The sequence below is a fragment of the Trachymyrmex cornetzi genome, unplaced genomic scaffold, assembly GCF_001594075.2.
Source record: "Trachymyrmex cornetzi isolate Tcor2-1 unplaced genomic scaffold, Tcor1.1 scaffold482, whole genome shotgun sequence".
NCBI classification, from domain to species: domain Eukaryota; kingdom Metazoa; phylum Arthropoda; class Insecta; order Hymenoptera; family Formicidae; genus Trachymyrmex; species Trachymyrmex cornetzi.
Genome location: NW_017299641.1, coordinates 392641 through 416444, shown reverse-complemented (window position 1 = coordinate 416444; position 23804 = coordinate 392641). Strand labels below are relative to the sequence as shown.

Here is a 23804-nt window from a genome sequence, read left to right as displayed (position 1 = left end):
ATGAGACTCTCATGGTCAATATATTTAACTATCGATTCATGTTAAAAATAATTAAATACATTTTCGATATCATATTATTCCTGACGCATGAATTATTATAGATATAAGGTAATTGATCTATATTTGTCTATTACAAACATTTTCACAAAAATTTATCTTCTTTTCTTTCTCAAGAAATATTGATTTGTAAAAGGTAAAAAGAGAGAGCTAAGAGTCTCGTAAAATATAATATTTTAAATATTATTAATATGTTAAATGTTATATTTTACAAGATATTAGATATTAACAATTGAGAACTTAGCGGTGGCTCTTAGCTCTTTTTATCTCTTAACCATTGTTTTATTCAATTGAGCCTAATAATTAACCTTTTTTAAATATTCATTTGTTAATAAAAGATGTACCAAAATAAAAGATATTTAAGTCTTGTTTTAAAATCTAAAAAACATTTGTCGATTCTTTTAAGTACACTTATAAAATATGATGCAGACAATTTGTTACATATTAAAAGTAGAAGTAAAATTCTGAATTCTGAGTGTTGCAAATTGATTCTATATTATTTAACAATAATAATACAACTGTACAACAATTGTCATAATTACAGCAAATTTTAATCATGAATTATTCTTTCCGTTCAGTTACCGTAAGTAATACTGAGAGATAACCGAGTGAAGTTCTCACAATCTGAAATAAAATGACATTTAACAAAAACAAAGACATTCAACATACTTATACAACATAATCATATGCAATTGCGAAACTAACCCATAGAATCATAATCACTCTATTGATTAATAGATCAATCAGTTTAATGATTGCTCAATCAATCTTTTGCAATATTTGTAATCGATAATATCAGGAAAATATCGTGAATGATTTATGAATGAATGGGTGAATAGATTGATCGATTGATTGATCGATCGATTGATCGATCAATTAATAAATCCATCAATTCCTGAATTAATCACGAATTTTTTTATGACATTGCAGATAACATATTGGATAAAATAACTTACAAAGTAATTATTTAGAAAATAATAATTATTTATACAATATTTTTACCTTACTGAACATCTGTAAAGAAAATGTGCTGAATTTCCCAGCAGTTAAGCAAAGAGGTACTGTTGATCTATGTATGATAAGTAGAAGATTTCTGGCTTCCTTTCCTGGCACATTAAACCAGTTCGATTCGTACGCAGACAATCCTATCTCAGTACTCTTAAATGTGTGTGTGTGTTATTAATTAATATTTAATATTTAATATCTAAATTTATATAATAATTTTAATGTGATTATTATTTTCCACAGTAAATATATTCCTTCTCAATTTACTAGTCGCGATTAAAAAGTGTAACATATTATACTTTCAAACAGTTATACTTTAATTTATAAGACGATAAAAAATAAAAACTAATGATCGATATTTTTGATCCATAAATAATAAATAAGACATTTATTAACCAAAAAATCAATTAACTTCGATTTTTTTTCGTCTTATAAATTAAAATATAACGTACATATATTGTATATGTATGTTTAATATTTGCAATAAATTCTTATTCTACTATCAGTAAATAAACTGATGTTATGTTTGTCATTATTTTAATGTATTTTTATCGTCTTTAATGTCAAAATAACGTTAAAATAACGATAAATAATCTCAACTTGTTTGTTGATATGTTGTACAAAGAAATTAAAAAGTGCAATATAGGTATGTAATATACATTCAGAAGTGCCAAAGAATGTCATTAATGACATTAGCAATGGATTGCGACACGCTTATAACCCGCAAACCTTTTGCCACTTCTGAAGAAAACGTGTGAAAGCAAATTATGCACATATATTTATATACATCTTACTTGAACAAGCAGCATTTCACCGACGTAACAATAAATATACAAGTGAACTAGAATAAATCCTACGAAAATGCTTAGAAAAATCAATTGGAAGGTCATTGATTCGTTTTCTTCTTTATTTATTAATACCTGAAATATTCCTGATTTTTATTACACATTTTCATATTTTCTGAATTAATTGGAAGGATTTGTGCGCAGCAACGTGATACAAACAAATGTAATGTTAACAAAATGTTAATATTACATTTTTAATTGATTAGAACGGAAATAAATGCGTAAACAATATCTGATAAAATGCTGTTTTCCATGTCACTCACTCTAAAAACCTGGAACCCTTGAAAGCATAATTGAATAGTACAAGAAAGCATCTGTATTAGCATTATCATGTTGAAGGAATCCTCAATTGTTTTTGCAAACCTTGACGTATATGATTAGTATTTTTATTTTTATCGATTTATATTGAATTATGACATGCTAAGTATACATAGAATTTTGCAAATTACATTTGCATAAATAATTTTATGTTAAGTAGATCATTTTACGTTAGACAAAATATTATAAGCCTTTTTTACCAAATGTTCTTCATTCGGTGACATGGCAGATGATTATTTTTCTAGTTGAAGTTTTGAATTTAATTGATTTTAATAAATTAAACTTAGAAATTTTTATTATGTATTTTGTATAATTTTGTAAGCAGAGGAAAAAATTTGAAAAAATTTATTAATACTTTAAATAAATTAATTTTGACATTATTAGAGCAATCAAATTAAACATATCGGATGAAAAATTTAGACAATGAAATCAGCTAACATGTTAATGTAGTACTGTTAATGTAATTAGATTCTTCTTCGATTTTCTAAAGATGTGGAAATCACATGACGATAAATTTGGGTTGTAGATCGGGATGCTCCAGTATTTCTTATCGGGCACTATGGATACTATGCGATTTCCACATCTTTGGAGACCGGTATTCCGAGTCTGTAATTTTTTTAACGACAGTGTCGGTTCCTTATATCGTCGTTGCGCAGATATCATACATAGTGAAAAAGCTGTGCAACGACAACATAACGATACCAAACCGTCATTTGAAGTTACAGAATCGAGTTCTGATGGAGAATCTGAAAGGCATGAGACATTTTCGTCGAACGCAGCATGGCACGAAACTGTTTGTGAGTGGGTTCGACCGTATAAGCCCAAGGAATTTTACAAACAGACCTCGTCTGGTTTTAAATAAAAGAAGTGTTTTGCCAACTATGGCAGTTGTTAAGATATTAGTTCATTTCAATATCTGAATTTTTTAACCGCTACATATCATTTGACTGCCCTAATAACTTTAATATTAAACAATTACCTACTGCAGTGATATAAAAAAATGTATTTTTATATGTGAATTTATTTCATACGAGACAATCCTGCGTTCTTTAGCAGAAAATGGATAAAAGTTTTTCTTTCCATGAATTATACAAACCAGTTTAAATGTTCATGTCTCATTACAATTTGTCTCAGTTCACTCTTGAACTCTTGAGGCGTTTTTACTCCATTCGGATCGTTAACGAGATTCTTGAGCCTCTCGCGCAAGTTTTCGAATTGGCCGCAAACATGAATCACTAGCATGGAAATGAAACTGTCGCTACCGGTATAAGCAACCGTTCCGCTAAAAGCAGATAAAATCTGGCATGCACAAATCAATTCAAAAATTGGGCTTTTGGTAGCATCGAAAGGAAAATAGGCCGTATAAATCATGGGACGAGCCGAGTCACCAGGTGAAAATATGATCGCCGAAATCTTTAGAACGATATAAATGATTAACAAGGTCTGTGTTAGTATTGTGCACCATATGGATATCTTTCTCACAAGTTTAGCATTCTTCAGCATAATTGTTCTTTCGTCAGACGTTTTTGGCGTATACCAATCTTGATAGAAGAAGTTGACCAACAGCTTCAAAACTTTAAACAAATATTGTCTTTTTCAATTTTTGAATGAAAATTTATGTAAGCCGGTCTAATTTTATTTGATCACTAAATATTTCGCTGACAATTTGACATTTTGCTGAATTATATCTTTATTGGATATAATCGCGCGAAATGTCGAAACGAAATTGCTGTACAAAATGATTACAAAATAATTAAAAATATAGATAATAGAAAAATAATAATAAATCATTTGTGTTACTGCCATTATGTCGCTGTTTCGTAAACATAGAAATTAGATGTAATTGTTAAGCTGATTAGTATTCATAAAAATTAAAGCTTCAAAATGTTAAATTTATAAGAGATAATTCTATTATTCAAAATGTTTTAATTTTTTTGCTATTTCTAACGTTCTTTATCCTTTGTACCTTTCCTTTTACGCCAGATGGTGAATGCTTTCATGAAAGAATTCGCGACTGGGATATTAGCGGTCGCCAGGTTTTCGGTCATCATATCCACGTTACCCCAAATGAATACTAAATTCGCCGATTGCGGTATACACACAAACCCCAGCATGAAGAAACTGGCTAGCATAAAGCGACATCGGGAGAGTCCGCTCTTTTGTTTAGGGTTTTGTAACGGATCGGGCCAGATGCCGACGAGGCTCAAATTGAATCGATTCCATCCGATCGCGAAATTCAAGTCTATGCAGATCGAATTTTGCTTCAAAAATTAACGAATGAAGAAATTCGATCATTATTCGATACTGTCATTGTGCTAAAATTACATTGGCGCAAAAGAACATCGACGCGATTTATGATATAATTTTGCTTTTGTAGTATACAATTACAAAAAAAGATACATTCCAAGCAGAACAGTCCACTGAACATAAAATCTACATCATGACATCAATATGGCGTCGAAATGGTTCTGAAATGATTATTAAAAGTCACTTTTCGATCAGTCACGATTCATCTTAACGTGATGTTATCGCGATCTGTTGTTCTACTTGGAATATTTCTTAATTATTTTAAACATTCAGCAATTAGCAGCGCACCATATTTCACAAATATACGTGTAACAAGTTTTTTAAACGGCTTTGTATTCTCTTCTCTAACTCTTGTGAGATTTAGATAGGAATATATCTAGATAACAATTTTATTTATCTACAATTCACGTGAACACATGAGCATCTCTATTCGTGCATACCTCGATCAGCATCCATCGATACTTATACGGATGTCAACGATGCAACGACTGAAACATTTTAACGATCGACTTTTTTCCATCCCTTCCCTAAAGATCACGCATGCTCCGATGCAGAAAGTGATCTACCCTCCTTAAAAGACCCTAAAGTCAAGCCAGAGTAAGTTGCTACTTCGTATTGAACACTTAGCGATACTTCCGAATATATGTACGTATATATGTATAATTACATATAGAGAAAAGGTATGTACATGTTTGTATGTATAATTACATATAGAGAAAAGACAATATATGTATTTTTCTATCCTCTACATGTAAAGTACATCATACATCTACGTATAGATACATCATATGTCTTATTATTCCAAACATTTCTAATGAAAAGATCCCGAATGTTCCAGTTGTCAATGAGGAATCATAGATCGATGTACGATGAACATTATGTCTTTCGCATTTTTCGGTGGTAGATCCACTTGCATTCATATACATCGTACGCCACATTGGTGTTCTGAAAATTGTAATTTTTTGTATGGGTTACATTAACATATTAATGTTTTATCTCTGCCATTTTCGATATCATATTATTCTTGACGCATGAATTATTATAATATAGAGATAAGATAATTGGTCTATATTTGTCTATTACAAACATTTTCACAAAAATGTATCTTCTTTTTTTATGAAGAAGTATTCATTTGTTAATAAAAGACATACCAAAATAAAAGATATACGAAAAATTTTGTTATACACTTGGTATGTCCAATATACTCTAAATCGCCTTTTGATGATTAGAGCAAAGACCATCGACGTTAAGGTACTGATCATGTAACTTTTCTCTTACAGCGAAAACGCAAAAGGTGGTAAATGTTCCCGTTAATTTTAAATAATAAAAATATTCACTTTTTACATTTTTGCCCCAAGGAGAAAATTATATGATCGATACCCCGATCGATACCCTGATGAATTTGGAAGATACTGATACGGAAGTGATGACGAATGTCTCAGTTTGGTCTTTTTTAGCATCGCATGTTTCTCTATTTTTGCCATCTAATATTTGAAACAACAGAAAAAAGAATACCGAATACGATTTTTTAAAATACATTTTTGCTTACATTGTTTTATAAGAAATATTTACAAGCGCGTGAAATAATTGAATGAATTACTGTGAGCGATAATTAATTTCGTTAATTAAAATGTTAAAGATTGTATCATATCAGTTTTAGGATCATTAACATTTGCTTATTTAATAGTTTCGTAATCAGCTTTTTGAAATTCTTGATTTGTTTAAGTCTTATTTTAAAATCTAAAAAAACGTCGATTCTTTTAAGCACACTTATAAAATATGATGCAGACAATTTGTTGCATATTAAAAATAGAAGTTAAATACTGTATTCTTAATGTCGCATCGATTCTGTTTTATTTAATAACAGTACAACTGTACAACAATTATCATAATTATAGCAAATTTTAGTCATGAATTATTCTTTCCGTTCGGTTACCGTAAGTAATACTGAGAGATAACCGAGTGAAGTTCTCACAATCTGAAATAAAATGACAATTGACAGAAAGTTCAACATACTTACATATTTATATGCAATTGCGTAACTAATCTATAGAATCAATGAAATAATCACTCTATTGATTAATAGATCAATCAGTTCGATGATTGCTCAATCAATCCTTTGCAATGTTTGTAATCGATAATATCAGGAAAATATCGCGATTGATTTATGAATGAATGGGTGAATCGATTGATCGATTTATTGATTGATCGAAAATTGATTAATTTATTGATGGATTCATAAATTGATTCATTGATTTATTGATTGATTCATCAATCGATTGATCGATCAATTAATAAATCTATTAATTTATGAATTAATCACGAATTTTTCTACGATATTGCAGATATTACATGTCGGACAAAATAACTTACAATGTAATATTTATAAAATAATCATTTATACAATATTGTTACCTTACTGAACATCTGTAAAGAAAATGTGCTGAATTTCCCAGCAGTTAAGCAAAGAGGCGCTGTCGATCTATATATGATAAATAGAAGATTTCTGGCTTCCTTTCCTGATACATTAAACCAGTTAGATTCGTACGCAGAGAGTCCTATCTCAGTACTCTTAAATGTAATTAATTAATATTAATAATTAGTCTAAATTTATACAATAATTTTAATATACGATTATTATTTTCTACAGTAAATATATTTATTCTCAATTTACTAGTCGATGAAAAAGTGTAATATATTATTCTTTCAAGCAGTTATACTTTAATTTATAAAATGATAAAAAATGAAAGCTCTAATGTTGATTTTTCGATTAATAAATCATAAATAAGGAATTTATCAATCGAAAAATCAATTAGTTTTAATTTTTTATCGTCTTACAAATTAAAATATAACGTACATACAATGTATATGTATGTTTAATATTTGCAATAAATTTTTATTCTACTATCAGTAAACAAACTGACGTTATTTGTCATCATTTTAATGTATTTTTAGCGTCCGTAATGTCAAAATAACGTTAAAATAACGATAAATAATCTCAATTTGTTTGTTGATATGTTGTACAAAGAAATGAAAAAGTGCAATATGTAATATACTCGTACATTCAAAGATGTCAAAGAGTTTACAGGTTATCGCCGTGTCGTAATTCATTACTAATGTCATTAATGACGTTAGCAATGGATTACGACACGGGAATAACCTTCAAGCCTTTTGGCATTTTTGAAGAAAATACCCATGAAAGCACATTATGCACATATATTTATGCATCTTACTTGAACAAGCAGCATTTCACCGACGTAACAATAAATATACAAGTGAACTAGAATAAATCCTACGAAAATGATTAGAAAAATTAATTGGAAGGTCATCGATTCATTTTCTTCTTCCTTTATTAATATCTAAAATGTTTCTAATTTTTATTACTCACATTTTCATATTTCCTGAATTAATTGGAAAAATTTGTGCGCAGCAACGTGATACAAACAAACGTAATGTTAACAAAATGTTAATATTACATTTTAAATTGATTGGAACGGAAATAAATGTGTAAATAATATTTGATAAAATGCTGTTCTCCGAGCCACTCACCGTAAAAACCTGGAACCCTTGAAAGCATAATTGAATAGTACAAGAAAGTATTTGTATTAGCATCATCATGTTGAAGGAATCCTCGATTGTTTTTGCAAACCTTGACATATGATTAGTATTTTTATTTTTATCGATATATTAAATTATGACACGCTAAATATATTTTGCAAATTACATTTGCATAAACAATTTCTTGTTATATCGTATTACATTAGACAAAATATTATAAATCTTTACGTAACATATGTTTTTTATTCGAACACGATGACATGGCAGATAATTATTTTTTAAGTTGAATTTCATCGTATTGAATTGATTTTAAAAAATTAAACGAAAATTTGTCATACGTATTCTATATAATTATGTGAATGGAGAAAAAAATTTGAAAAAATTTATTAATGATTTAAATAATTGACTTATTAGGGCAATAAAATGAAATGGACGTAAAATTTAGACAATGGAATCTGCTAACATGTTAATGATCATCGTGACAAGTAATTTTCTTTCATTGTAAAACCAGACGATAGATGATCTGTTCATAAAACCCTTGGAATCGTATGTTACTAACTCGCAAACAGTCTCCTGCACTGTTACATCCAACGGAAATTTCCTACTTTTCAGATTTTTCTTCGAGTCTCGAGACATGTGGAAATCGCATGGCGACAAGTTTGGGTTGTAGGCCGAGTGCTTCAGTATTTCTCACCGGGAACTGTGGTCCTTGTGCGATTTCCACATCTTTGGAGACCTGTATCCCGAGTCTTTAATTTTTAACGACAGTGTCGGTCGTTGCGCTGATATTATACATAGTGAAAAAGCTGTCCAACGACAACTTAACGATACCAACCGTCGTTTGAAGTTACAGAATCGAGTACTGAGATGAAGAATCTGAAATTTCCGTCGGACGCAGCATGGATCGAGACTCTCTGTTTCGATCGTATAAGCCCAAGAAATTTTACAAACAGGCCTCGTTTGATTTCACATAGAAGAAGTGTTTTGCCAACTATAGCAATTGTTAACATATTAGTTCATTTCAATTTCTGAATTTATTATCCGCTACATTTTATTTGACTGCCCTAATAACTTTAATAATAAACAATTATCTACTGCAGTGATATAAAGAAATATATTTTTATATGTGAATTTATTTCATACGAGGCAATCCTTTAGCAGAAAATGGATAAAAGTATTTCTTTCCATGAATTATACAAACCAGTTTAAATGTTCATGTCTCATTACAATTTGTCTCAGTTCACTCTTAAACTCTTGAGACGTTTTTACTCCGTTCGGATCGTTAACGAGATTTTTAAGCCTCTCGCGCAAGTTTTCGAATTGGCCGCAGACGTGGAGTACTAGCATGGAAATGAAACTGTCGCTACCGGTATAAGAAACCGTTGCGCTATAAGCAGATAGCATCTGGCATACGCAAACCAATTCAAAAATCGGACTTTTAGTAATATCGAAAGGAAAATAGGCCGTATAAAGCATGGGACGATCCGGGTCACTAGGTGAAAATCTGATGATCGTCGAGATCCTTAGAACGATATAAATGGTTACCATGGTCTGCGTTAGTATTGTGCACCATATGGATATCTTTCTCACAAGTTTAGCATTTTTCAGCATAATTGTTCTTTCTTCAAACGTTTTTGGCGTATGCCAATCTTGGTAGAAGAAGTTGACCAACGACTTCAAAACTTTAAAGAAATATTGCCTTTTTGGATTTTTTAATGAAAATTTATGTAAACAGGTCTATTTTATAATTTTATCACTATACCCATGCAAAACAACAAGTCATTATGATATCAAAATGATGTCGAAATGGGTCCAAAACGACTATTAAAAATCATTTTTCAGTCATTTCCGATTCATTTTAATGTCATTTTAACGTTATCATGATTTGTTTTTCTGCTTGGATAGATATTACGCTGACAATTCAGAATTTTGCCAAATTATATCTTTATTGGACATAATCGCGCGAAATTCCGAAACAAAATTGTTGTACAAAACGATTACAAAAGATAATTAAGAATATAGATAAGAGAAAAATAATAATGTTATCATTTGTTACTGCCATTATGTCATTTCATAAACATGGAAATTAGATGTAATTGTTAAGTAGCTGATTAGTATTTATAAATATTAAAGTTTCAAAATGTTAAATTTATAAAAGATTATTCTATTGTTCAAAAAGTTAATTTTCTTGCTATTTCTAAAGTTCTTTGTTCTTTGTACCTTTTCTTTTACGCCAGATGGTGAATGCTTTCATGAAAGAATTCGCAACTGGGATATTAGCGGTCGCCAGGTTTTCGGTCATCATATCCGCGTTACCCCAAATGAATACCAAATTCGTCGATTGCGGTATACACATAAAGCCTAGCATGAAGAAACTGGCTATCATAAAGCGACATCGGGAAAGTCCGCTCTTTTGTTTAGAATTTTGTAACGGATCGGGCCAGATGCCGACGAGGCTCAAATTGAATCGATTCCATCCGATCGCGAAATTCAAGTCTATACAGATCGAATTTTGCTTCAAAAATCAACGAAGGAAGAAATTCGATCATTATTCGATACTGTCAATGTGCTAAAAGTATACATTGGGAATACATCGACGCGACTTATAAAATAATTTTGCTTCCAAAATATACAATTACAAAAAGGGATACATTCCAAGCAGAACATAAAGTCATCATGACATCAAAATGACATCAAAATGGTTTTAAAATGATTATTAAAGATCACTTTTCGATCAGTCTCTCACGATTCATCTTAACGTCAAAATGGTGTTATCGCGATCTGTTGTTCTGCTTGGAATATTTCTTAATTATTTTAAACACTCAGCAATTAGCAGTGCACTAACAGTTTCACAGATATACGCGTAACAAGTTTTTTAAACGGCTTTGTATTCTCTTCTCTAACTCTTGCGAGATTTAGATAGGAATATATCTAGATAACAGTTTTATTATCTACAGTTCACGTGAGCACATGTGCATCTCTATCCACACATACCTCGATCAGCATCCATCGATACTTATACGGATGTCAACGATGCAACGACTGAAACATTTTTACGATCGACTTTTTTCTATCCCTTCCCTAAAGATCACGCATGCTCCGATGCAGAAAGTGATCTACCCTCCGTAAAAGACCCTAAAGTCAAGCCAGAGTAAGTTGCTACTTCGTATTGAACACTTAATGATGCTTCCGAACCGATTTAAATAAAAATTTATTGCGGTTGGTTGACAAAATATGTGAGTTTTAGTTATTATATGGGTACTGCTAATGTGTTCGATGATCAAGAATTATTAATTGATTGTTTAATAGAGGTATGTATTATTGCAATATTATAAAATTGATGATTTTTGTCCTTTAAATGAAGGAAGTAATTAGTTTGACAACTAATCGAATAATAGTTTGACATGTTGCGCAAAAATGTATTTTTTCAATTCGAAAAGTGTTACAGGCAGTGCATATAAACCTGTTCATTTCGTTATATAAAAATTGATGTTGTAATGATGAAATTGATTCGTTATCATCTCTTTAGTATTATTTTCTTTAATCTTTTATTGCTAATAATGCCGATAGGTATCCCATTGATGTTTTCAGAATCTAAACAGAATATAAAATACAGATAAAATAAACGATCATATATAATTACGATGTATGCCATAAACGTACGTAATATATGAAATATATTATATAAAAATATAATATAAAAATAAAACAAGATAATAAAAAATAATTTAATTTAATTTCATAATAATAGAAAGGAATGTTTCTATAGAAATATACACAAATTAATATAAACAAGTCGTGTACAAATAAAGTAATATATTTTCTTCTTCTAAATATATCTTACTGTTCCGAACATTTGTAACGAAAATATTCCGAATTTTCCAATCGTCAATTTAAGGGGAATCCTAGATCGATGTACAATGAACATTAAGTCTTTTGCGTCTTTCGGTGGTATGTCATACCACTTGCATTCATACACGCCGTATGTCATTTTGGTGCTCTGAAAATTACAAAATTTCACACGGGTTTTCTTTTCGTACAATGAGTTGATCATGAATCTTTTAAGAACTTTTTCGTTTTTCATTATGAACAGTTTCATACAATTAAATTCAAAAACTTTCACGGTATATAAAATTTTTATTTTATTTAAAAAGTAAAATAAATTTTTGACTTTTATGTAGTGTATATTTAATAATTTATTAACTCTCTCGAACATACGATTCGGTCGCATTAATTCATCTAATTATCTCACCTCCGTCATCAGTCTTTCAGCTGAGTAGCAGTATGCATACATATTTGTCAACAGAACAACAAAGTAAAATGATAGAAAAGTCATTTTAATAACAGGCACTTTCATATTATCTGTTATTATCTGGAAATATTACATTTTAATTATTGTATGTAATAATGCATTGCAAATCTAATATAATATATTTTGTTGTGAACACAGTATATTATGATATATAATAAAATATTATTTCCAGCAAATAGGGAATACAACAATTACATAACGTTATGTAATAGTTGTATAATTATATATAGCAATTATACAGTCTTCCAAAATTCAAAATATTATAGTAACAAAATTCTTGGAAACTTTAGTAAAAAAAGTTATTTAAAAATTGTTATTTTATACAGTAATTTTGGAGATAATAAAAGTTTAGACATGGCCAATTACATACTACGTTTAGACGGCCACCTGTCCTTAAGTTGCGCGTGCGGTAGTTTAATGAGCGCTGGTGAATGCTAATTTCAGCACGCTCCCTAATACTCATAGGTGACTTTAAACTATGTAATCTGTAATTGGTTGTATTTAAACCGTTATATCTCAGAAACTATTGCTTAAAATACAAATTTGTAAATGACTTCTTTATTTAATTTTTCGAAAACTTTCTTGCTATAATATTTTGAGTCATAAGTTTTGGAACATCATGTATACAATTAGATAAATATTATATTCTGTGTTTGCAGGGATTAATGAATTTAATATCTACACATTTAGTTCTTTGATTTTGTTTTCGAAAAAACGCAAGAAGAAATATATATGTATAAGTGATCTTACTTACTGTGAAAACTCGAAAAGTTATGACACATATCTGAAAAGTAGCAGCTAACACTTGCACAAATAACACTGGGCTGTAGCAGCCGTCGATGATCTTTGCGTTCCTTGAAAATTTTACTTATTATACGTTAACGACTTATAACCTGGATCTCAATGTATACAAATCTTTAAGAAGATTTAACTTGTTTTTTTTTTATTATTTATATGTTGAATTTATATCTTGAATCTATCCTAATTTATAATTTAATGTAATATTTTTTATCGTTTATCATTGTTATAATCGTTTATCATTTTTTATATCGATTTTGTTCATTTTTAAATCTATTAGTCCAATTTTTTTCTTGTTAGTCCTTAAAAGTAGGATATATTTTCAAAAAAAGATTGATCAATAAATCTTTTTATTAATACCTTGTGAATATTTTTCTTGTATGATATGAGAGGGATAAGTGTTAGACATTATTTTTTAAATTTTTCCTCAAAAATGATCTCTTATTAAGGAATGATTGTAAATTCATAGTATTAAGTAATAGAAATATCATGCGCCGGATATTCTCTGACGTACCTAATGAGATGATTATGTCGTACAGCGATCGCAGCTAAACCTTCTCTAAATCTCGAGGAAGATATAGATTTGCTGACTAATTCATCGATCAGATTGTTCAGCGTTGTCCGTAGATTTATCAGTTGCGCGCACACTTGTAGTACGAGTATCGAAACAAAGCTGTCAATGATGTAATTAGCGAGAACTGAATATGTTCCTCCGGATAGTTGAATAAAATAGGTGATTTCGTAGAATGGACTGCTTTGAAGATTTCCTAATTGGTAGACGAGGTTCCGTTGAGGCTGGTTTATAGTTTGAAAGAATTTCAGTAAATACAAAGAAAGGTAAAATGTAATCAAGCACGCCGCGGACAAACAACATCTAAAGGATAAACTTCTGCCACATCTTGAAATCTTCAACATAGTGTTTCGTTCCCAGTCGCTCGTAGAAGTTATCCAATCGGTCATGATAGATGCCATCAGCGGCCGAAGTGCTTCTAAATTAATACAATATATTAATATAAGTATAAATATTTATACAAGTATAAATTACAGATGCAAGCATTTCTTTATAAGAAGATTATCGAACAGTCCGAGCATTTTGTGCTTAAATAAGAGGAATACAACTTTAACATTTATCATAAATGATAAAAATAAATCCATTTGACATTTATGACAATATATATTTGTGAAAAATAAACTTACTTTCGCCATGATACCAGGTAACAATCAATTTACTCACTCCCATTAAGCTAAAAGTCGCCGAGACAAAATTTTCCAGTATCCGAGACAGGTTACCCCAAGCACGAATCACATTCATTATCTGAGGACCTGATACGTAAAAGCTCACAGTACACGTAACAATAATGAATCTTATATTTGGCCGGCGAAATTTACTCAAAGGGATATGTGGATCGGGCCATATGCCAAACATCCATAACCATTGGCGAGTCAGGGTAAACACGTAATTCAAATCTAATAAAATCAAATTTTAAAAGAAATATCAATGCTTAACTTTAAATTAGATATCGATTTGTTACAGTATTTTTTAACATTTTTTTCACTACAAATAATTATTCTTATTAGTGAATTTAGAAGTTATTTAAATTTTTTTATTTTTCGTAATTGTAGCAATAGTTTCCGTAATAGGAGAATGCACTTCTTTTATATTACTTTTATAGAATTTTGTATATCTATAGATTTTAGCAAACACTGCTCTATTGCTTGTGCACATAATAACACATATTAAAGCAGTAAATAATAAAATAAATAATATTGTACTAATGTAAAGCGATAAAACAAAATTTTTTAATAATAACATTTCTTCAACATTACACTATTTTTATGTGCACAGTTATATTTGCTTCACAAATTTGTCTTTACAAGATCGCTTTGCACAAAATTTTATATTATTATTGCAATAAATAGTTGCGGCTTTTATTACATTTCGGTTTTTAAAGAGTTACTGCTTTTCTTTGTTATTATTACTAGAGAGAAATAAAGGATGATTTGTGCACAGCTAATTGTTTACTATAACCAACTTCATTATTCAAAATCACTGTAATTCTACATGTCGAAAACAAACATTTTTGTACCAGCATATAAAATTTTATTTCTCTATTCACGCAAACATTCGTGGAATATAAAATTCTATGGAAAATCTATAGACTCTGTGAAAAATCTGTGATGCTTTTTTGCGAATTTTTGCAATAAATTATTATTATTATAATTATAAATCAAATATTTCTTTTCTTTAATAACAATTATTTGTTTCAAAAATATTAATATTAATATTTACTTTTTTACTAAATTTGTAAATAAATATTTAATACATAATGTAATTAAATTGTTTATAGAATACAGTTACTTTAGAAGAAGAAATATTGTTTTGTTTATGAAATAAAAACAAAATAAAGTATATAATAAACTAGCATGACTAGAAGAAAATTAAGAAAATGAAAAAACTAACTATAAATATATTTAATTATCGATATATATATTAATATTCTATATGAAAGAAGTTATATGATACTACAAGCTTTTCTTTAATTTCACACAAACATAACATTCAGTAACTCAACAAAAATTAACTTTTTTAGAAGATTTATAAAATTCAAATCAAAATGAAGTTTTTATTAATACACATATGATAAAAAAAACTTGATTTTTATATATTACATTATTTCATATAAGTATCTTATATGATGTAATTCTATTTTTAATAGAATATCGCGATGCAAACATTTTTGTTTTTTATCGAGACATTCTACCTTTGTTAACATTCATTGATGTTCACGGCACAAAAATTATCGTTTGACTGAATCGTTCTTCACGATTATACCAAACCATTATGATTTTGCGCTTGCTCAGTACACAAAGGATTCAACCGCCATCTGTGAGTACTTCTGTAAATCCTTTCGGATCAACAGTCAATAATAAGAAGCATGTAATTCTTACATTATTGATAATAGTTGAATATATCATAAATATTATTTTTTTAGATACAATATCATTATATTAATTGAAAAGTTAAGATACGCGATACTATTTTTTAAATAAATAATCCATATTATTAATTTCTGTGCGAAAAAGATATATCACGGATAACACATATAAATACGTCAATATTAATTAATGTGTAAAAAATATTAATAATTGGGTATACTCAATTAATTTAGTATTACTCCAGTATTACTTTCTCTAATTTATTACTGTGCCGGAAATATAGGTGTCTTATTAACGTTTTTATTATTTGTGTAAAATACAAATAAAGAATAAATTCTTATTCTTTCATAGGTTGTTTTCATAGGTAACATTAATAACAATATTATTATATATAATATCATTAGATGTATAACAAAAAATAAAATATAATGTTCAGCGTACAAATTTAGAAAGAGATACTTTGTTTTGTAGAAGACTGTTTTCTTCATCGACATCCTTTTATTCCAAAAATTTCTAACGAATAAATGCTGGATTTTTCAATTGCTAATCGATGATAGATCGAAATATAATAAACATTAATGACAATATTCGGAACGCACTTATAGCGATGTTAGTGCGTATTTAACATACAGTTTATATTCAACAGTTTTTGTTAACAGAAAATAATACTTTTTTTTTCCGATAGTTGTTAATAACATTGTACTGCAACATTTATTGGTACTTTATGCGATAACGAAAATACACATAGGTATTAAAATTTTTTAATTAATATTCAATATATTTAATATTTAATAAATATTTAATTTTTTGTTTTATAAACTGTATAGAAAAGGAAAAAAATTGACTCACTTACCGTAAAAACTTGAAAAATTTCACAATAAAAGTTTTAATAAAAGTTAGCGGTTATCATGTGCACAAATGACACTGCGTTAAAACGACAATCTTCGTATTTCTTGAAAAATTATGCATTTCTCTTTCTTATTTATTATCCATTTATTTTAAAGGATCATATTTTAAGTAAGATTTAATTTAAGATTTTTTATGTTAAGTTGATATCTGACTTTTTTAATTTAGCGTATTCATATAAGTCTAATAATTTGAAATTTTATGAGTCTTCAAAATCATATTATATATAATGAAAAAAGTTAGGATATTACATATCCTAAAAAAATAAATAACCGATGTGTATGTAAATGTTATTACATAAATATAATATTATTAATTAATATTAATAATATTATTACATAAATATGATATTAACACGCTTTATTTAAAAAGACCATTAAGGAATAACATGTTAAATAACAAATAGAATATAGTTACTTACTAAAACTTAATGTAACAGTATGCCTTGGCGTACGTTTGTTTAAATTGTTGATGTAAGTTCTTACCTGAATTATGAATTGCTTTCGTATTTGATATGCAAGTATTATTATTTAATTGCTTAATAGGCGTATATTTTGCAATACAATAAATCCAATAATTTTTATCCTATAATGGAAGTAAATAAATAGTTCAACAAGTAATAGTCAAATAATAATTTGACATATTGTGCAAAAATGTGTTTTTCCAATTTGAAAGTGATATTACAGATAATCGATATAGCCTATATGTATAGCCTCATTTAATATGTTTTCATTTCATTATTCAAAAATTAGTGTAATGTGATGAAATTAATTTTGTTATCATTCCTTAGTATCATTTTCCTTAATCTCTCATTGTTAGCAATGCTGATAAGTATCCCATTGATGTTTTCAAAACCTATAAACAGAGTAAAAATTACAAGTAAAATATAATTTTACGTAATCCTGTAATGGATACCAGGAATAGGTAATAATAATATATAAAATATATAATGTAAAAATATATAATATATACCACGGTAAAATGTAATACGTATATATACTATATACTGTATACTTAATATAATATATAGTATAAAATATTATATTATTATATTATATATATATTATATATCCGATACAAAAATGTTTTCAATATAATAAAATAAAAAATAATTTAATTTAGTGATTACGAATAGGGATGTTTCTATACAAACATACTCATTAGTATATAGATACAGACGAATCGCGTATATAGATAAAGGAGTATATATTCTTTTCATAAATATATCTTACTATTCCAAACATTTCTAATGAAAAGGTTCCAAATTTTCCAGCCGCCAATTTAAGAGAAATTCTAGATCGATGTACAATGAACATTAAGTTTTTTGCATCTTTCGATGATAGATCGTACCACTTGCATTCATAGACGCCGTATGCCATCTTAGTGCTCTAAAAATTACAAAATTTCGCACAGGATTTTTTTTTGTATAGAGAATTGATTATGAATCTTTCGAGAATTTTCTTCCATTTTTCACTATGAAGACTTTTATGGAAATAGAGAAACTTGAAAACTTTGATTTTATATAAAATATTTACTTTATATAAAAAATAAAAATAAATTGTAGCTTTTTATACACTGCATATTTCATAATTTATTAGTTTGCATAAGATCTAATCGTATTAATCCATAATCCGCGTAGTTGTCTTACCTCCGTTATCAATTTTTCAGCTGAGTAGCAATATGCATACAAGCTGAACAACACTAAGTTGAAATATAATGTGAGAAAAATCATTTTGATAATAGACACGTTTATATTATTTGTTATTATCTGGAAATAATATGTAATAAAACAATCCCCTCTGTTTAAAGAAACGTGTACAAATGATTTCACTTACAATGAAAACTTGAAAAGTTAAAAAACACATCTGAAAAGTAGTAGATAACACGTGTACAAATAACACTGAGCTGTAGCAGCTGTCAATCGTCTTTACGGTCCTTGAAAACATTACTCATTTGTTATACGTTAATGATTTATTACTCGAATTTTAATGTGTACAAATCTTTAAAAAAATTTATTCTATCTTGAATTTATCATTATTTAAGCTTCAATTTCATATGTTTTATTGTGTTTGTTTTTAAGTTTGATAGTTTTAAATTTTCTTTTGCTGCTTAAAAGCACAAGAAAAAGATCGATGAACAAATATCTTTTTATAATACAATACATATATATATATATATTTGTTGTTATACGTAATATGATCAGGAATGTTAAATCTTAATTTCAAATTTTTTTCTAAAAAAAATAATCTTTTATCATAGAATGATTATAGATATTTCACTGCAATGTCAAGTAATGTGAGATTCTAAGACATACTTAATAAGATGATCATGTCGTACGACGATCGCAGCTAAACCTTTCCTAAATGTTAAGGATGATATAGATTTGTTGGCTAATTTGTTTACCAAATTATTCAGCATTGTCCGCAGATTTATCAGTTGCGCGCACACTTGTAATACGAGCATCGAGACAAAGCTGTCAATAATGCTATTAGCGAAACCTGAATACATTCCACCGAAAAGTTGGATAAAGTAGGTGATTTCGTAATTTGGACTCTTTTGAATCGTGTCTATTCGGTAAACGAGTTTTCGTTCAGACTGATGAATAGTTTTGAAGAACCTCAGCAATTGAAGAGAAATATGACATGTAATTGAGCTAGTTGTGAGCGCATAACATTTAAAGGACAGATTTCTGCCACTTTTCGTAATCTTCAACATAGTATTTCGTTCCCACTCTTTCGTCGAAGTCATCCAATCGGTCATAATCGATATTATCAGCGATTGAAGTGCTTCCAGATTGAATATTAATAAGTACATCAATTATTAAAACAAATTCCCAGACAGCATCGTTCAAAATAAAACATAAGACGTTTTAAAGATACCATTAAGAAATTTTTTAGGCATCATAGCAAAAGTCACGTCTTATGTTCCGATTTTGAACATGCGTGGGTTGTGGGAAATAAACTTACTTTTGCCGTGATACCAAGTTACAAGCAATTTGCACACTGCCAACATGCTGAAATTTGCAGAGGAGAAATTTTCCACCATCCGAGTCACGCTACCCGCAGCACGAATTACATTTATCATTTGAGGACCGAATACATACAGACTCACAGAACACATAACAATAATGAATCTTATATTTGGTCGACGAAATTCATTCAATGGGATCTGTGGATCGGGCCATATACCAAAGATCCATAGCCATTGGCGAATCGGATGGAATACGTAATTCAAATCTAATAAAATCAAATTTTAGAATAGACATCATAGTTTAATGTTAAATTAAATTAAATATTGTTATTTTCTAAGCTTTTTTGTAAAAAGCCTTATAATTATAGATCTTTACAACAAATAATTTATAGATTTTCTTGCAAGAAATTATTATAATTATGAAACGAATTTTTTTTTTCTTTTAATAAACAGTTATTTATTTTAAAAACGTTATAAATTTTTTATGTTTACTTTTTTACTAAATCCATAAGTTAATTTTTACTAAATATCATATTAAACAAATTGATTATAGTTACTTCAAAAGAAGATACACTTTTTGTGATTATGAAATAAAAATACAATAAAATGTATGATAAACCAACATGACCGGAAAAAGATTTGACAAATTTTGAAAATTAAACATAATTATCAATGCACGTAATAATATTCTATAAGAAACAAATTATTTGATAATATATTCTCCCCGTTAGTTTACCACACAAGAAAATAATAATTAACTTTTTTGGAAGTTTTATAGAATTCTAACCAGGTTGAAATTTTTTATTAACGCGCGATCTTAAATACTCAATTTTTATATACTGCATTATATTATATATATTGTACAACGTGGTTGTTTTTAATAGAACATCGCTAAGATTTTTATTTTTTTTTTCTTTAATATTTTACCTTTATTAACATTCATTGATGTTCACGGCGCGAAAATTATCGTTTGACTGAAGCGCTCTTCACGATTATACCAAACCATTATGATTTTGCGCTTGCTCAGTACACAAAGGATTCAACCGCTACCATCTGTGAGTACTTCGGTAAACCCTTTCGGATACCAATCAATAGTGAAACGAGTAGCACATAATTATTATGCTATTGATATTGTTTTTTAAAATATGATATCATCATATTAATTAAAAAGTCACTTTATTATTAATTCGATTAAGAAAAAATCGTTATTAAATTAAAAAATTAGTATTTAATAGTGTTGGAACGTATCTAGGTAGAAGTATCTAGATACAGTATCTAGATACCTTAGTTGTACCTAAATGCATTACCTAGATCCTTACGGGCGAAGATACCTGTATCCGTATCTAGTTACTTTTTGGTACGGTATCTTTTAAGTTTTAGATACATAAGTACAAGGTACTTATACATTTTATTTTATGTCATATTGGAAACTTAATTTTTTACTGTAAATCATTTTTCTTCTCTAATTTTTAACTTTGTACAAGTGCTTTCATTTGCTTTACTGCCTGGGAGAAAAAAAGTTTTACAAGATTATGTAATTTTATATTAGTTATATAAAATTATATATAATTATATACAGGGTGTCTCCGACCTGCGGGATCGCCTCTCACTGGTACAGCGAACTGAACTGAATCGAAAAGTCCTTTATCATTTATAATCGACCGCGACCGATGGGCGTATACTTGGTGGTAATTCGTGCCGATACGTGCTTATTTAATAAATTTAGAAATTAATATCTCCTAAAGTATTTTCCTAAAGTATAAAGCAAAAATTGTCAAATGGTAAAAGACTTTCCAACTCAGTTCAGTCCGCTCTACCTGCTCACGAGAAGTGATCTCGTAGGTCGAGGACATCCTATATATAAAATATGCACATACTTGCAAAACAAGCTGCTTGTTTCTCATCTCTTTCCAATTCTAGAATTTAAAAGAAATAATGAATAAGTTAAACCTCGGTTAAGAATTAACCGTGAGTTGTGAAACTGGGCCTTAGTGAAATACGAAATATTCCGTAAAGATTTCTATTATTTACGTTCAAATAAATTTTATTTGTCATTTCATTTTACTCGTTTTATTAGACCTTTGCATTACATTTATTTATATAAATATTATTACACAATTATAATATTAAACGTGCTAAAGAAACAATTAATGAATAACATGTTAAACAAGTAGTAAAAAGTATCTTTATTTTTAGACCGTATATGTGAGAAACACAATCAATACTAGAAATTTAAAATACCTATTACGGTTGAACCTGGATCTTCGTTGCTTTTTATATAATTCAATCTTGAATTACTAATATACACTATATATGTACTTGCATATATACCATATTGTAGTCTTTTTCAAACTGCGCGCCGAATTATTTTTCCGGACTAAATAAACGCAATTAAAACTACTCTAGTAATCGCGAATTAAATTGGCAAGCAATTTAATAATTTTGATGTTACCATCAAGCATCATATATTATAAAGATGTTAATATATTAAAACGGTTTTATTACTAAGGCCTCGGTGGTCTAATGGCTTAGGACGCTCGTACGGTTTATAAGAGATCCGGATTCAAGTCCCGGCCGAGGTAATATTTTTCGCAATAAATTTATTAACAGTTTTAATATATTAATCTTACCATGCGGTGTTTATGTAATTCTTGCATGATAATATCATGTTATGATATTAATGTTGACGCCAGCATGGTATGAATTTGAAACCCCTGATGTTTATATCAACACTATCGTGGTGTGAAATTAAAGTGAAATTCACGACATGTTGTTAATATTAACACCAGCACGGTAAGAATTATATAGAAACCGCGTGGTGTTAAATTCACACCGATATTTTTTAGAGTATGCCTTAGCGTGAATTCGTTTAAATTATTGATGTAAGCTTTAATTATCATAAACTACCATATTTGATAAACAAGAATTATTTAATTGCTTAATAGAAGTTCATATTGTTGCAATACAATAAAATTGATAAGTTTTTTCTTTACAATATTTAGTTTTAGAATGTTTTCTTAAATCTTATGGTTAAATTGCTGAATGATGTTAAGTGAAAAGCTGGACTAATATTTAAATAATAATTAAACTTTACTGAGCATGTGCATTTTTCTAATTCAAAAGTTACAAGTGCATACAAATCTGTTTATTCTATATTATTCAAAAACCGATGCCATAATCCGTTGTAAACAATCCATTTGCTATTATTATCTGTTAGTATCATTTTCTTTAACCTCTGATTGTTAGCAATACTGATAAGTATCCCATTGCCGTTTTGATAGCCTAAACAGAATACAGAACATAAATATAGTTTTATGTTTTAAGAGATACAATTTTAAGTAATTATGACGGTTTTGCGTAAAGGAACACAATAGTGTCGCTACACTGAATAAAAAGATTGGCTGCCGCAGCAAATTAGATGGTAAAATATGGCATAGCATTTTTAATTGGCTGTAGCAGCCGATTTTTGGTTACGTTAGCCTATTCGCAATGTCTGTATTATAGGATTTTGATAGATTAACACAACCAAAAATTGGCTGCTGCGATCAATTAAAAATACTATGCCATATTTTACCACCTAATTTGCTGTAGCAGCCAATCCTTATTTTCAGTGTACGCTTGGCTTAGCGCCGTCTCCTGATAGATGCTACGAATAATAGAGGAAAGTCACCGATACTGACATAGGTCTCCTATAAAGTGACACCCCCTTATTTTTCGGAAACTAACTATTGCATTTTATTAATACTAATAAAATCATGATCTGTTTAGCTAATTAAAAAAGTACGAACTCA

At 28.7% G+C, this 23804-nt stretch overlaps 5 protein-coding genes across 5 annotated transcripts in view; all 5 read right to left on the bottom strand.

The window, feature by feature from the left end:
* Positions 1-618: 618 nt before the first annotated feature.
* Positions 619-4988, bottom strand: LOC108765230 (odorant receptor 13a-like). Its single transcript, XM_018513825.1, has 7 exons — positions 4973-4988; positions 4192-4467; positions 3322-3799; positions 2171-2270; positions 1857-1982; positions 1060-1215; positions 619-681 (listed from the first exon to the last, which is right to left on the bottom strand). Exons 1-7 carry the CDS (start codon positions 4986-4988, stop codon positions 619-621), a joined length of 1215 nt encoding a protein of 404 aa, XP_018369327.1.
* A 1459-nt stretch (positions 4989-6447) lies between these two features.
* On the bottom strand, positions 6448-11100 carry LOC108765229 (odorant receptor 4-like). Its single transcript, XM_018513824.1, has 6 exons — positions 11085-11100; positions 10311-10586; positions 9318-9772; positions 7766-7879; positions 6948-7103; positions 6448-6510 (listed from the first exon to the last, which is right to left on the bottom strand). Exons 1-6 carry the CDS (start codon positions 11098-11100, stop codon positions 6448-6450), a joined length of 1080 nt encoding a protein of 359 aa, XP_018369326.1.
* A 530-nt stretch (positions 11101-11630) lies between these two features.
* Positions 11631-14115, bottom strand: LOC108765267 (odorant receptor 13a-like). The gene is made up of 5 exons (XM_018513890.1): positions 13715-14115; positions 13157-13256; positions 12343-12462; positions 11935-12090; positions 11631-11684 (listed from the first exon to the last, which is right to left on the bottom strand). Exons 1-5 carry the CDS (start codon positions 14113-14115, stop codon positions 11631-11633), a joined length of 831 nt encoding a protein of 276 aa, XP_018369392.1.
* A 3729-nt stretch (positions 14116-17844) lies between these two features.
* On the bottom strand, positions 17845-20163 carry LOC108765228 (uncharacterized). Its single transcript, XM_018513822.1, has 5 exons — positions 20010-20163; positions 19358-19829; positions 18879-18978; positions 18276-18431; positions 17845-17898 (listed from the first exon to the last, which is right to left on the bottom strand). Exons 1-5 carry the CDS (start codon positions 20161-20163, stop codon positions 17845-17847), a joined length of 936 nt encoding a protein of 311 aa, XP_018369324.1.
* Positions 20164-23241: 3078 nt separating this feature from the next.
* Positions 23242-23804, bottom strand: part of LOC108765268 (putative odorant receptor 19b) — a 4315-nt gene continuing 3752 nt past the window's right edge. The window contains exon 4 of the mRNA XM_018513891.1: positions 23242-23295. Coding sequence (XP_018369393.1) covers positions 23242-23295 — 54 coding nt within the window. The remainder of the gene's footprint in view (positions 23296-23804) is intronic.

Bases quoted from the DNA above. Each gene is read 5' to 3' on its own strand.
- LOC108765267 (XM_018513890.1), bottom strand. From the start codon at position 14,115: ATGTTGAAGATTTCAAGATGTGGCAGAAGTTTATCCTTTAGATGTTGT. The intron at 13,257-13,714 runs GTACGTCAGAGA...AAAATTTTCAAG, and splicing joins CGACATAATCATCTCATTAG to GAACGCAAAGATCATCGACG. The intron at 11,685-11,934 runs GTAAGATATATT...TATTCTGTTTAG, and splicing joins CGTTACAAATGTTCGGAACA to ATTCTGAAAACATCAATGGG.
- LOC108765229 (XM_018513824.1), bottom strand. The intron at 9,773-10,310 runs GTACAAAGAACA...ATTTCTTTAAAG, and splicing joins CATCTGGCGTAAAAGAAAAG to TTTTGAAGTCGTTGGTCAAC. The intron at 7,880-9,317 runs GTAATGAGACAT...ATATTAATAAAG, and splicing joins AGAGTGAACTGAGACAAATT to GAAGAAGAAAATGAATCGAT.
- LOC108765228 (XM_018513822.1), bottom strand. From the start codon at position 20,163: ATGTGTTCTGTGAGTCTGTATGTATTCGGTCCTCAAATGATAAATGTA. The intron at 18,432-18,878 runs GTAAGTGAAATC...TGTAATTTTTAG, and splicing joins TAACTTTTCAAGTTTTCATT to AGCACTAAGATGGCATACGG. The intron at 17,899-18,275 runs GTAAGATATATT...CTCTGTTTATAG, and splicing joins CATTAGAAATGTTTGGAATA to GTTTTGAAAACATCAATGGG.
- LOC108765230 (XM_018513825.1), bottom strand. The intron at 2,271-3,321 runs GTTTGTATAATT...ATATACGTCAAG, and splicing joins AGACATGAACATTTAAACTG to GTTTGCAAAAACAATTGAGG. The intron at 682-1,059 runs GTAAAAATATTG...ATTTTATTTCAG, and splicing joins CTTTACAGATGTTCAGTAAG to ATTGTGAGAACTTCACTCGG.